A 14841-nucleotide genomic window follows, 5' to 3' on the forward strand; every position below is an offset into this window, starting at 1 on the left:
GTTTGGCACGATCTATAAAAGCACCAATATCATTGGTTTGCAAACGTAAGTGCCACTTACATGCTGCGAAATACTTACATTCACTTTTCCACTACTTCTTCTTTACTACAATCAAGTTATTTTCCAGGACAGCGTTTAATCTTCTCACTAAATAAAAGAAGGCAGTGATTAAAACTATATCCATATGCATTATGCTATGCTCAATCACCTTAAATTTATGAACTTTAAAATATTGATTTAAGATCATCTATAGTGTTCCATAAACTTATAATTTGTTTATATATAGTCAATTTTATTACATTTTAAACACAATTTTAGCACACCATAACTTCCAATCCCGAGGCTAAATGGGGCAATGTTCTGTATTTCAGTAGCTGCTCAGATAATAAATCAGACGGACAGTTGCTCACAGATGTACAACTAATTACTACAGAACTGAGAGCTCAGCTGATATATTACCAGAAAGAATGCCTGGCATTACAGATGGGGTATTGTATGATTTGGCACTCTTCTTGCAAGAGCTTGAACATGCTCTTATCAATGGCAGCTCTCAGCACCTCCCACGATCAAACATTTAAGAATGGAAGAGAAACAGTGTCTGTCCCTCTAGGGAAGGATAAAGTACCATCTGATATCATTTAACATTACTGTATATGCCAAAAAGTGATTAAGAAAGTGTTAATCTTGACTGTTCAGCTTGCGTATGAACATGACAACTGTCCTTAATAAAACATCCCCATCAATCTATGTAGTGAGTGCTGAATGTCCCAACCTGATTCTTACATAGATATTTATCAGCTCATTTTTGTAAAGCACATGATGCCCACTCAAGCAGTTCACAGCAAATGCCAACACACGCACTAAAAGATCATCAAATGGCAGTCCCCAGGGGAGAGCGACCCGAACACACAGCAAAATCCACCACCTCATCTTCAAAGCCATCTCATCTCCATGCTAGACGAGGCTGACTTTGAGACTTGCCTAACACTGGCTCCCCGGGGAGGTAAGAAATAAAGCTCAGCAGGACTTTCATTTTCCTCTTCACGTGCCCTGAGGCTGCCCAGTACTGAAGCGTGTTTATTTCGTTAATATTCGATGGGACTTAATTTCTTGTTTGCATTCCCCATATCTAGTTGCTGTGGTAACACATTCTTTAGGACTACATACATTCATCTCCTCCTGGAGCTCCTGACAATACAAATTGCTCAGCACTATGTGAGGTCCCAAGGAAAAGCTGTCTGAGGAACCTGCTCACTTACAAGGATGCTCAGGAAAACCATGAGATGCAAAACCATGGTGTGTGCTGCTGGTTTCAATATTCATGCATGTCATTAGAAGTGACTTGAAGGAGTGTTTTCCACCTTGGGAGGCTGAGCATCCAAAATAGGAAGAGAGGTTGGGGAGGGTATGTAAAATGGAGTGGGGTGGAACAAGGATAGGGGACAGATGTGGAGAGAAGGTGCAAGGATTTTCCACCAGGAACATGAGGTGAATATCAAACAGTATCAAGGTGAAAAGGACGTTTCAGGGCAGGACTTCCCTTTTTTAATAAAGAAGGGAAGACAGAGACAGAGGAGAAGAGCAGGGTGAGATATTTAGACCACGGTTGGATGATATGACCTACAAGGAGAGAGGGGCTTAGACTGGAACCGCTGGGACAGCATGGGAGGTGAGGCCTAAGTTAAAGTTGGCAGCCCATGAGACAGACAAGAGTCTTGGCTTCAGGACAAAGTGAAAGGACAGATTACTTTCCAAGTCTTACTAACAAAGGAAAAAACAGACCTGGTGCAACTTAAGCACGTAAAGGAAAAGGAAATACAGAAGTAAAAGGAAGTGCTAGGGGTGTGAAAGATCATATTCTCAACAACAGTTGAGAAGGAAGTAAGTGGTGGTAGTAAGCAAGAAAACAAGATTTCATCCTGATGAATTCTCTTTCTATGTCTGTGTTATCTCTCTCCTTTAGAAACCCTTTGCAAGGATTACTGAATGGTGTTTTAGACATTTCTTGAACAGTTGGTTCACAGCTCAACTTTGCACTTGCAAGTGATGTGCCTGGAAATGAGAATTTGGCTGTGCCTAGAAAAGGAATAGGATGCTGTGAGCTCTGATGGTTGTATCCAGCCAGTGATACTCCCAGTAATAAAAGCATGCACCCTGCTAATAACAAGGAAACTTTATTTATTGGGAAACCAGGTTCAGCCACAACCAAGGAACTGGCAGAGAGCAATCAGGTTCTGTATGCATCAGCTCTCACATGTGTACCCTGGGCATTTTAGTCTACAGTTGGTAACTAGCTGTGCTAGAGAAGGATGCCACCAAACTGTACTCAGATTTCTGCGCTATATAATATAGGGAGCCTTTTTCATAATAGGTTTGGGACACGAGCCAGAAATCTTACTCGCTATCTCCCTACTTATTCAAACTGAGTCATCAGATTTTCCAGGTTTCTTCTCTCCCAGACGACACACTGCTTTGGCTAGGTTTAGATGGACGCCGGTTGTACCATCTGCCACAAGGCTTCCTGGTTTTGTTTAGTTTTGTTTTTTCCTTTTACCTCCTGCTTGTAGCACAACAGCTCTTTTTCAGTGTCTTACACGGAACACGCTGCAAGGAATTCGTCTTTCATGGCATGGGTTTGGCCAGCTGGCTGGACAAAAACAAACACTTGGACTATGGGAACTAAAATACACTTTGCTATCAGAGATCCTGAGAGCTGGAAGCTCTTGCAGGCTGACTGAAAGTCAAAAGTACTTAGATGACACAGTCAACTTTCTTTACAGCTGACAGCAACCAGGAGCATGAACCAGGAGCAAGTGTGGGGTGAGGGGACACTCACAGAAGCTAACTTCACAGTCCAACAAGGTTGACCTTCACAGAATGGTTGAGGTTGGAAGGGAGCTCTGGAGGTCATCTTGCTCACCTTTCTTTCCAAGGGCTCAAGAGAGAGAGTCCTGCTACGGATCACCTTCTGGAAGAGGAATCTGGCTTTTCTGAACTACTTTTTGGAGGAGACTCCCTCTCCCCTCTATAACCACAGAGGGAGATATATGGAGATGACTGCCATTAGACTACGTTTAGCTCCTATACTGCCCCACTCCAATCTGAATGCACTTAAAAGCTCCTGCTTTTTCACGACACAATTTTTACCTTTCAAATCAAAAGACTTTCTTAGGAAAAAAGGACAAAGAACACCACGGACATGTAATGCAGCTGAGACTATCAGGACAGGCAAATAATCCAGCACAGCTGCAAACAAACTCCCTATCCTGCAAGAGACCTCTTGCTCATCATGCAACTGTGTCTCAGTAAGTAGTGGGAATGTCTTTAGGTACTGTCATTTCAAAAAGATGGTTAGCCCAGGTTGATCAGCTGCATTTAAATGTTGAGTGAAGCTCCAGTGCTGTGGCTCCTGGAGGAACGGTGACTTCTGAAAGCTGCAAGGAACAAATGCAGCACTCGTCCTACTGAGCCCACAGCCAGTGCTGTTAAAAGTACAAATGTATTAAATGCTATTTTTGTTTATTTGCTTCTAGGGCTAAAAACAGATTACAAACCACATTTCTTTGAGGCATGTTTTTGTCTGTTTGTTAGAAAGGGCACACGCTGGGTCAGGGATAGAAAGTTGCACTATCCGGTTCCCAGACACAGGCCTTACTCCCTCGAGCTTCAGCTCTGAGGAACATATTGAGCAGATACTTTTCATACAGGCATTTACACACCCACAGGACTTGTATTTGGCTGTTTAGCTAACAAGCGTGGTGCACTCGATAGTTCTGAGCATGTAGGATAACACTTCCAGGATTTCTGTTTTGAGCTTAAATTTGAAAATGGATCCTCACATTTTGGTGCTAGGAGCGCTGTGTTACAACACCAAGATCGTGTCCATATGGAAACAGGACACAGAATTTACTATTGAAAATTTTAGGCTGGTATTAAATGTCAGCTTAAGACACAAACATTACGGTGTATTTACATTTCTAATTAACTCTCTGTCACACTGCTACACTGCAATGCCCAGCTAACTCTGCATCTTCGCTCACCTTCAGCTCCCTGTTTCAAGTTGTTCTTGGTCATTCCCTTTCTGCCCTTTACAACTCTTTGACCTCAGAGACACCGGTTTCACTTCTAACATACAAGCTCCAAAGATTTATCACTGACTTCCTTTCTGTCTCCTCCACTTGGCTACCTCAGGCTTCGTATCATCATTTTCTGGAAGCTCCTCGACATAGCTCTACCTTTAGTACACTTATATCTAATACTGCTGAAACGCTTTCTTTTGCTTTGGTTTCCAGTCAAACCCACATCCTTTTGTCCACAAATTTATGTGCTATGAAAAGACCTTGATCTCCTCTGTGCAAAAATTTGCAGAATATTAAAATGACGATGGAAGTGTTTAATATTGCTGGATGTACCTCAAAAGAACCACCACTTTCACTAAGCCCTTTCATTTTTCTTTTCCTGTAGTTTGCAGGGAAGAGAAAAAAAAAAAAAAAAGAAAAAGGAAAAAAGAAAAAGCATATATGCTAGAGTTTTATGTTCTTAAAATTTAAGTTAAAAGTCTCAGACCAAAGTCTGAGTTTTACAGATACAATACAAGAACAAAGACCAGCATAACTCGATAATGAAAACCAAGAATTAGTATTCCATTAGCCTTTCTGAATATCCTTCACTTCAGTCTAATGTGACTAAATACCTTATCTCTTTATAGACTTTTCCACAGAGATTTCTTGACTACGGAATTAAATGCACTAGCCACTTTCTCTGCTGTCCCTTCTGACCAGCCTAGAAAGCCTACCTGCTCTTTCAACAGTATTTCACTGCAAAGATCAAATAGCAAGAACATGCTCTTTGAACTGGTTGAGGTCCAGTATCTCACATTTTAGGACAAAGAACTGAAACAAGTATCAGTGAAGGAGTGGTGAGGTACACTTTTCCAGCCTGTTCAAATTGTTATTTAAAAAACCTTACAGTTGACACTGGACAAAATTGTACCCTGCCTTGTTGCTCACATAAGGCAACAAGGCCCCACTCTGACCAGTATAGAGCCAGCACCTAATGGTGATCCATTAGACCTTGATACTCACCACGTGGCCTGGCATAAGGATTTCATCCAATGCAAAGCAACAGAGAAGCAACTCTAGTTTCTCAAAAGCTACTTGAGAAACTCTTAAACCTCACTTCCTCATCTTCCAACGGCATATAAAGCCTGGTAAATTTACAAGAATAAGGATACCAAAAATAGGAATACACCTACCAAGAACAGGAACACCTTTTAAGCCTTTACGCAAAAAGCTATTTTAGAAAGATCCACAGCTATGAGACACAAACAAGATGCCTGATAGTGAGCTGTAATATAAAACAAATATTGGTACCTATTGGGATGGTCATTGTAACTCACTCATGCTTTTTTTGGTTGTAAATAACATTGTTGTCCCAAATTGATACCACAAAAATCATGCTATGATGCAGTAATGCATTACATGCTATAAAAATCATGCAGTAATGTCAACTGTATTAGTTACCGGTGAATAATAGGAGAGGCAGATTTTTAACACAGTGATGGCTGTATGTTTTTTCTTCATGAAAATGAAACTTTGCATATCTGATGAACTCCTGGTTAAGTATAAAAATACCTACACTAAGTATAAACATACCAGGCTAGTCTATGCGACAAGCTCAACACTGTATGCGAGCCAGAGAATATGAGATTCTTTCTACATGATAGACAGATTAATACGCATTAGAAATATCCATGCTTTTAGAGTTTTTTGTTTTGTTTTTGTTTTGTTTTGTTTTTAATCTGCAACTTGAATGCCATGGAGTTAAGATGATAAATTCAAAATCATAAACAATACAGTCTATGCCCATGACTTTTTAATGCTGTTTGGCAAATCGTTGCAAAATGAACCCCATGAGAAGCAACTTATCTCATGGTACAGGATGTTTACACCTGCTAAATCTGCTAGTTTCTCTACACTCAACATAGCCAAAGGGAAAAGGCAGGCTCTTCCAGAAGGCAGTGGAAAGCGGGCTTCTTTCTCTTTCTGTTGGCTAGAGAGGCATCGCAGGTGCCCAAGTTAGGAATCTAATATATTAAAGCGAATATCCTCTTTATATAACAGAGTAACAGATTATTAATTTTGTGGCCTCTGGCTTAAAAAATAGTAATTAGAAGTTAGTAAAAAACTAATCGATGCCTTTTTTTTTTTTTCCTGATATACTCTGCATAAATATGCAAAGAGAGTAAAGAACGTCTTGTTAGCTGCTTAGCACGGCCTCCTCAGTCCATACGATGACCACAGACAGACTTCCAACAGTTTTCTCATTAGTCTTTTCTTTGAGCACTTTGCTTTCTCCGCATCTGTCAGGAGACCAGAATGGGCTCTCTGAAATTTCTGGAGACAGATCTTTTATTTATAACTCATGCCAAGCAATATTGGCTGCCTGGGAGCAGGAATCAAATCTCTAACTATTAAGTAAACACTTGCTGCAGACTTCATATTCTAGCTAAAGGTTAATCACCAAGCAGTTTACAAAACATGAGCTAATCCAAAGGCCAAAGGTGAAATCCTATGGTCACTGAAGTACGTGAGAGTTTCTGTAAAGCCAGGATTGCTGTCCCGATTACGTTGTCTGTCTGTGTGCACGTGTGTTCTTATAAGTTCACATGGTTCGACATAGGAAGAGGCTACAGACGCAACCCCCCCACTCACGTGAAAGACAGGAACCACTTGCACTTCCACTTTTGAGAGGCAGTGCATTTAGCTAGCCTCGCCCAGCTGAAATACACTTCTGTGTACCTGCCCTTGAAGGGGACAGCACGCTCAAGGTCCACAACAGACAAGTCTTTACTGCCCAAGGGACAGACCATAAAATAAATTCAAACGCTCTTTGTGCTTGCTGTTACTTTCTTGGCCAGCTTTGGACAGCACTGTTTCCAACATGTGAGCACACAATTTCTCTCCAAAGGCCCCCCGCTTGCTCTGGCAGCACAGGGGGCCAAGGCTCTGTTCGTGCAGCCTTGCCACTCGCACTGACATTGTGCCACCAGTGGGAGATGCTCCCCAGGTCACTAGCATCACCTGCAGCAGGTGGACACCACTTTCCAGCAGAGCAAAGTTTACTGTCAGTTTTCCAGGAATTCAACATAATACTGGCACAGTCAATAACTCCTGCACTCAAAATCACCCAAAGCTCAGAAGTTCAGTTTTCCCTTTACTTGGCTCAAAGCATTGATCGATGCCTACTCCCTCAAAGTCCTAAAATGATATTGCCGTTTTCCTCTGTTCCCAATGACCCAAAAATCTTTTTTTGTTTTTTGTTTTTTTTTTTTTGTTTTCCTCTCTGGCCATGGAAGAGAGGAGGCATACAGGGAAGTGTACTGAAAACGAAGGAGACTATCATCTGTATTTGTGCTGACCATAAATACTGGTATAAACACAGACCAGTTAATAGACTAGCTTTCATTCACCTACAGATTTCAAAGTACTGAAGTAGCTCGATCATTTCAAAATACCAGTAAATATCTCACTGACAAGAATTACCACAAATCTCTGGTATTCGAGCTATGTGCAGACTTACAGGTAGCTCTGCTCCCGCTATAAAATATTCTACAGCTGCTGCTTTGGCTTAAAACAACCTCAGCAACAATTCCCCCCCCCCGCCCCCAACCTCCCCTTCGCAAAACACAGCTGTTAACTGCAAACTGAAGAACACAAAAAAATCACCCAAATTGCCCAATGATCATTACTGTTCAATCAAGGTAAATTGTGCAACATCCACGGACACTGCTTCAGAGCTTCCCATCTCAGAAAAGAAAATCAGTGTCTGTGGTATTACATCCCCCCTTCATCTTCATGGAGCTGAAGGCATTCCACAGGCAGTTTTATTTCTGAGAGCACTGATTTTCTATCGATCTGCTCTGGCCTGGATTTGAAATAGGATACTACACGAAATTGGATCCTGGGAGCCTCAAACAAGCCCAGGCTTGCAGAGGAGGTTAAACAAAAGGAAAAAGAAGTTTTTTTTAAACACACGGTGCTAGTAAAACTAATTTTAAAGTGCCCTCTATTTCTCTCGACTGGAAGTAATATATTACCTCTATAAAGTCTTTTATATCAAGCTCTTTAAATTCTTTATTACTTATACAATACCGTTGGTGCACACCTCGCCTTAGAAATATGCATTTTAATGGTCAACCAAAGCAATCCAAACCACCAAGGTAATTAAGACTGCTTTAAAATTGGCTTCACTAGCAGACTTCTACCTTTCCCCACACATCTGACAAACTCCAGCCCAGTCCTGCAGTCCCTTAATCATGCAGTCAGTGGAAGGACTTGCACACGAATTTAAGGTTTATTCCCTAAATTAGAAAACACAGCCTGCCGTATTGGAAAAATGAGCAGGCATGGCAGTGGGAGTGTGAAGAGGGAGAGGAAAAAATGTTAAGAGTAGGAAGGTAGAAAGGAGAAAAGATTGTTAAATGGGGAACATGACATGGATGAGACAGAATAAGTCACATAAGGAAAAAGCAGCAAAGGATGTCGTGGAAACCAAAAGGAAAGCCTGAAAGGATGGAGAGTGTATCCTGAACACTGCAGGTTTTTGCTTTAAATGTGTTTGCAAGACATTGAACAGAGAAGAAGGTGCGGGAGGAACAGTTAGAGATAGCTAATTTGAGTGTAGAGCCAAAGAAAAAAAAAAAAAAGGAAAGGAAAGAAAGTAAAGATCACCCAGGGTTCACTTCCCACTCCCCCAGCCTGGGACGCTAATTCCTCTGGAGCTGAATCTGAAATGCTGTGAGCATTCCTGGCATGGTGAGCCTTGCCAGAGCCCCACTGAAAAGACTGGTGAAGTTTTAGGTGTCTTGTTAACTTTACTTTATTTTATTTTTGTCTGGAATAGCTCATTGCATTGCAAATTTTATATATTTTGTTTGTTTCTAAGAACACAAGTAAGAAATTGTCACAAAGCCTGCTTTGAGGCTTGATGGAAATTTCATCTTTCTAACTGAGAAATGTGTAAAAATCAGAACGTTCTCATTAATACAACAGTAGCCTCTTGCTGGCCAGATCAGCAAGCAAGAGAGCTATCAAGGTTTAAATACCAGGGATGTCTCATTTGTCCATCAAAACTAAGGAACGAGGCAACGCTGCCTAATTATCAGCATTACAAGAACACTGCCCTCCTTTAAATCAAGCACAAGGGCTCTTCTCCATCTTCAGAGCCTCTCAGAGAATCTGCCAGCTACTTTTGAGCCCCCCGGTTTCCTCCGTGAGCTTTCTTCCTGATCTGGAGTCCTTCAGACCCCCTGCCTTGATTCCCATCATCTGCACCTATTTATGTCAGCAAGCCAGGCCAGCTGGCCTCCTGCATCTGCTAGGAGTATATATGCTCTGTTACCGTGCCCATCTTAACAAAACAAACATGACAGTAAAAAGTCCAGTAGAGCCTTGCCTGCCCGGTTAGAACTTGCTCTGTCAGCTTAACCTACCTGGCTTTGAGGAAGCCACCCCTGCGCCTCCCCAGCTCCTGTCCCCGAGGCGCTGTGCCAGGGCAGCTGCCTGGCCTCCCCGCGGCACCCCGCCTGCAGAGCTGCCGCCTGCTCCTCTGCAAATAATTCAGAGGTATTGCTGTGCTCGGAGAAGGGTGTAGGCTTATTGTTTCTACTTCACTAGGAAAGATACATTTTTATTTTTCTTTCCCTAAAAGAAACTATTCCAAACTGAGATACCAGCCAGGCTCAGACTGATACCGCCGTATCTCGTGGAGCATGTCACAGCGGGCTCTACAAGCAGAGACTCTGCAAACACTGATTTCACGCCCCCTCCACGGGACCTTAACTTGCCCAGCGCTACTGAGCACAGCCAGTGGCTGAAGGACGAACACGTGTTCTCAGAGTGCCACGGCAGGTCAGCTGCCAGCATCTACAGGGAATGACAAGGCACACGGCCAGCCGATTTGATGACCAAGCTCACCTGGGAATTTTTACTCTTTCCCAGACTAATGATCTGTTCCTTTTTCATGGAACTCCTTTCTTTCATGCTTATATGAAAGGGCATGAGCTACGGGAAAAAGTGCTGCTTATTCAGTCCAAGCACTTTTTTCCACAAACTGAGGAAACCATGTTTGGTTCCACATGAAGGGAAAGACAATATTTATAAAGGAAGTTCCCACACTTCCTGTTCAAACAAATCACTCCTTGCTGTTTTTGCAATTACAGCTCTACCGTAAAGAGGAGGAAAAAAAGAAAAAGCCTCAGGCATATTATTTCCTTTCAAAGTCACTTGTCTATGAAAAAGCAGCTTCCAGATTGGAAAGAGTTAAGCATGCGGGACAAACTGTCAAGTTTTCAGTAACTAATTTACTCTTCCTGTAGGCCTGGAGGAAATCCACAGTGGCCACAAATATTCCTCACTCCTTTCAATATGACTCTTTGTAAAATGAATTTTAATGGCCAACCAAAGCGATCCAAACCACAGACGTAATTAAAGCTGTTGAAACTGGCTCCACAAAGTGCCGAGAACTTCCCTGAACCCCTGTACGGGGCCGGCTGGAAGCTCTCGCCAGGCGGCTCCCTCCTTGCCACTGCCACCACTGTCACCACCGCTGTGGCAGCCAGCACACCAGGAGCTCCCTTCCCTTTCGGCGCGTGCTTCCCTCCACACCAAGGACACATGGGAGGAGGAACCATTCTCAGTAGCACCCATGGTTTGCCATACCATCCCACAGAAAGGGGTCTGGGAGTCCTCGTTGATGGCAAGTAGAAGCGGAGCCAGCAGTGTGCCCTGGCAGCCAGGAGGGCCAACCGCACCCTGGGGTGCATCAGGCCCAGCACTGCCAGCCGGGCGAGGGAAGGGATTGTCCTGCTCTGCTCTGCGCTGGGCGGCCTCACCTCGAGTACTGTTTGCAGGTTTGGGTGCCACAGTATAAGGTCATAAAGATATTAAAGAGTGTCCAAAGGAAGGCTGTGAAGATGGTGAAGGGCCTAGAGGGGAAGACATATGAGGAGCAGCTGAGGACCCTTGGTTTGTTCAGCCCAGAGCAGAGCAGGCTGAGGGGAGGCCTCATGGCGGCCTGCAGCTCCCTCACGAGGGGAGCGGAGGGGCAGGCGCTGAGCTCTGCTCTCTGGGGACAGCGACAGGACCCGAGGGAACGGCATGGAGCTGGGACAGGGGAGGGTCAGGCTGGGGGTTAGGGAAAGGTTCTGCACCCAGAGGTGGTCGGGCACTGGGACAGGCTGCCCAGGGCAGTCGTCACAGCACCAAGCCTGCCAGAGCTCAAGAAGCATTTGGACAGTGCTCTTAGACACAGGGTCTGACTTTTGGGTGCTCCTGTGTGGAGCCAGGAGTTGGACTCAATGGTCCTTGTGGGTCTGTTCCAACTCGGGATATTCTATGATTCTAAGATTCTCTCTCCTTCGGGGCTTTCTCTTATCAGTTATGGTGATGGACACCAGAGTGTCCAGCAGAGGAAGAGGCCGAAGGCTAGCTCCATGGCAGCAGCACATTGCACTCACCAGATCTGCTGCCAGTGACCTGTCCAAGCCAGTGCCTGGACATCTTTGTAGGTGGATGTTGCTCTCATCTTGAGAAATACTTGCTCTCACGCTGTGTCCATCTCAGGTGCCACTGCCCAGGTTACCGAGCAGGTCATGGCGTTACCTCTAAGTCACCACAAGCCCAGCAGCCCCACTGTGCTTGTTGGTAATGTTGCAGTGTTAAAAACTTTCTCATCCACTAGAAAACCATATTTGACAAGCAGTATTTCCCTCCACATGCAGCAATTAAAGTTTTCAACACTAGCTGAAGCATAGGAAGTAGAGAGATTTCTGACAATTCACAGTAAATCAGCTTCCTGTTTGAACTAATACACCTTAACTTCTTCTGCTGTGACTCAAACCAGTAGTCTGCTTGAAAGATCGGTAGCCACCTGGCATTGAAGTCTCTATTACAACCCTATTCAGAGTATTCCCCAAACTCCTATCCAATGTGTGGGAGGACGGAAAACAAGATCAGTGTACCTTGCTGAAAATAGTGCTTGAGATAAAAGATTTGATTGCTTTGGCAATAATTTCTCCCTCCTTCTTCCTGAACCACAGTGAGGTGTGAAAGGCTTAGGGAACTCTCTGCCCCTACTCCATGTTTTTTTTTTTTTTTTTCATGTTTAATTTTAGATTAGAACACAATTGGATTTAGACTTAATTAACCTTTCATCCAAAGAAATTCCTGCACCTTTAATTTATTAATTTCATTTTATATCAGCTGCGGAAATATAACTCCATGTTTTTGAAGTTAAATAATTCTTAAATTTTGTTTTCAAGAACCAGCTGCCCATAACAAGGCTAAAGAACTTCCCAAAACAATTACATTTAAATTATTATTAATTAAACCCACTTGGAATATTATGATTAAAATCAATTAGTTTATGCAAAGAGGTCTACAAACCCTAAACTGAGTTACAGTGAAAGAAATTATTTGGCTAATGAACAATTAATACAGTTTTTCATTCGTTTCACCTTGTGTGCTAAGTAGCACAAAAGAAAATTCATTAATACAAGTGGATTGTAGAGCTCAAATAGATCCTTAAGCATTTATAATCAGTAAACTAAGTGGAAAGTTTGCAAGAGAAAAAAAAAGCCTACAATATTACGTTCAGAACAAATTTAAATCCACGATTTTGTCAAATTGGATGAAACAACAACAGAAGAAAGGAAAGAAAAAAAGGCAGAGCTGTCTCTTAACACTTGTTTTAGAGGTAAAAGGCAAGATGTGTTGTCAGATACAAGAGGCTAGGTCCTTCTCAGAAACCACTGTTTTCAGACCTGTGAGCAAGACTCATGAAAGCAGCCGGCCCTACCGGCCTCCTGTTCCTGGAAACAAAGCACCATGGCTTGGCCAAGTGCCTCTGTGTGCTTACCGTGAAGGCGCACGCTTTTACATACACACACATGCTTTTTCCTCTCCGACATCAAGAGCATTTTCCTAATCTGACATTCCACAGGTCCCTTGGCAAAGCACGTTTCTTCTCTAAAATAGTGAGTTTTGGTAAACAACACGCAGATTTCCTGGGGATTACCAGAACTACTCACCTCTTGTTAAACATCACTGCAGTGAAATAAGATGATGTCAACAGCAGAAATCATTATTTGCTGTACAATAAAAAACTTAGCTATGTTAATTTACAACATTTCTTAACTCAGTTATTTGGGTTGGAATGGGTGGGAATCACATGGGTAAAATATGAGCATGCCAGCAGCTGCTGTCAAGTCACCCGTCTGATACTGCTCTGCTTTCTTTCTGCTTAACCATTTCTCTCCAGCTAAATCTTTCCACCATTTCAAAGGAAAAGTGGGATTTGTGTTTTTTATTTTCATTGTCAAAAGAACTCAGCGATTAAAAGAGTAGCCATTGCAGGAGAATATTCATCACCTTTTAACACTAAATTACAGCAGAAAAGTTAAGAAATGAGGTAGGTGTTTATCAAAGAGTTTCCCACATGCTGTTACCAACTCTTTTGCTCAAGGCAACAGTGTGGCTATTTTTACGCTGTGAAAACACAGACTTTCCACCACATTTCCGCTCCAAATGGGAGACTGAACTGCCTCCCCTCAACACGCAACACACCTCCTTCCCTTGTCAGGTTTCTTTCTCTGCCCTTTTCCTCTGTGCTTTTCCCTACAGCCTTCTCTATGTCCCATCTGCCTAAAACAGGATGTGCAGCCAGTAATGTTAGACTTGAACTTTCTACCTCCTGGCTTCAGTGGACTCAAAAAGCTAGACAAAACAAGCTGTCCCATTTCTAGACACTGTCTGCGCAGTGGTCTTAGGATTGAAACCCTTTCCAGTCAGGAATGACAAACGACGTGACTTCGTGATAAATGATGCAACCTTCTGCAAACAAGGCTCAGCCAACTGTGTCCCACAGAGCCTTTCTTGCCTGTGACTGCCTTGTATACACATAAGGTGTAGCCATGAAACTCATCTTTGTTTCTGAGGGCAACTGTGGGTCTGCACGGAGCAGTCACAGCCCATTCCAGAGTGACGCAAGACATCACCTTCCTCCTGTCCCATCTGTGATGTGTTTAATGTGACTTTCTAATACTTACTATCCTGAAAACATAAAATATCCTAGCTGTGGTCCCTGAAGAAGACTATCAGTTACCCAGCATTGTTTTATGGCTAATAGTCCTGCCTCTCAGCTAATACCAAAGCAGTTACGTGGCTTACAGAAGCAGTTTGTTCATTGCTGCCAACCTGGAGTACCTGCTCCATACCAGAGTGGACCACCCTGCAGAAGCACGGCTCCAGTTCATACCTAGTGTGGACAAAAGCCATCTGGACATGGTCATGGGCCACCTGTTCTAGGTGGCCCTGCTTGAGCAGGGAGGTCCTGCAGAACCAGATGACTTGCAGAGGTCCCTTCCAACCTCAGCCACACTGTGATTCTGAAAGAAGAGGTAAAATCCTGAGATGCACATGGTTTCACTCCCTGCATCTTCACACTCGTATCTCACCTTACAGAAAGGGTGCGATGTCGTTTCCCAGAATTCACTTTGCAGGGTGGGAAATGTTTCACAGAGTACTAGAAATCTAGGATTTTCCATGCTGGGAATGACTTGCCTTCCTTAGAGCATCCCTGCTTGCTGGGTCAAAACAGTTTTTTGCACTCTTACCAGTTCTGTGCCTTGCACCAACATGCACCATCACTAGCCCATTAGCACACATTTTTAATATCTTTCATATATAACAGATGGTCTTTTTTGGGGCAAATTACACTCAGTGTCGAGTCCTAGGCACAGTGTTATTATCACGGACAAAAGAGCCTACAGAAGTGCTTCAT

At 43.2% G+C, this 14841-nt stretch overlaps 1 protein-coding gene across 8 annotated transcripts in view; it reads right to left on the reverse strand.

The window, feature by feature from the left end:
* PLXNB2 (plexin B2) overlaps positions 1–14841 on the reverse strand; it is a 259762-nt gene that overhangs the window by 115597 nt on the left and 129324 nt on the right. For 7 of the 8 annotated variants that reach the window (XM_083819176.1, XM_083819173.1, XM_083819174.1 and 4 more), the window contains one exon: positions 79–147. The exons of the other annotated variant lie outside the window; for it this stretch is intronic. In XM_083819176.1, the coding sequence (XP_083675302.1) occupies positions 79–80 (2 nt within the window). In that variant the 5' untranslated portion in view covers positions 81–147. The remainder of the gene's footprint in view (positions 1–78; positions 148–14841) is intronic. 8 annotated transcript variants of the gene reach the window in all.

Source organism: Anser anser (assembly GCF_964211835.1).
Source record: "Anser anser genome assembly, chromosome: 1".
Taxonomy (NCBI): Eukaryota; Metazoa; Chordata; class Aves; order Anseriformes; family Anatidae; genus Anser; species Anser anser.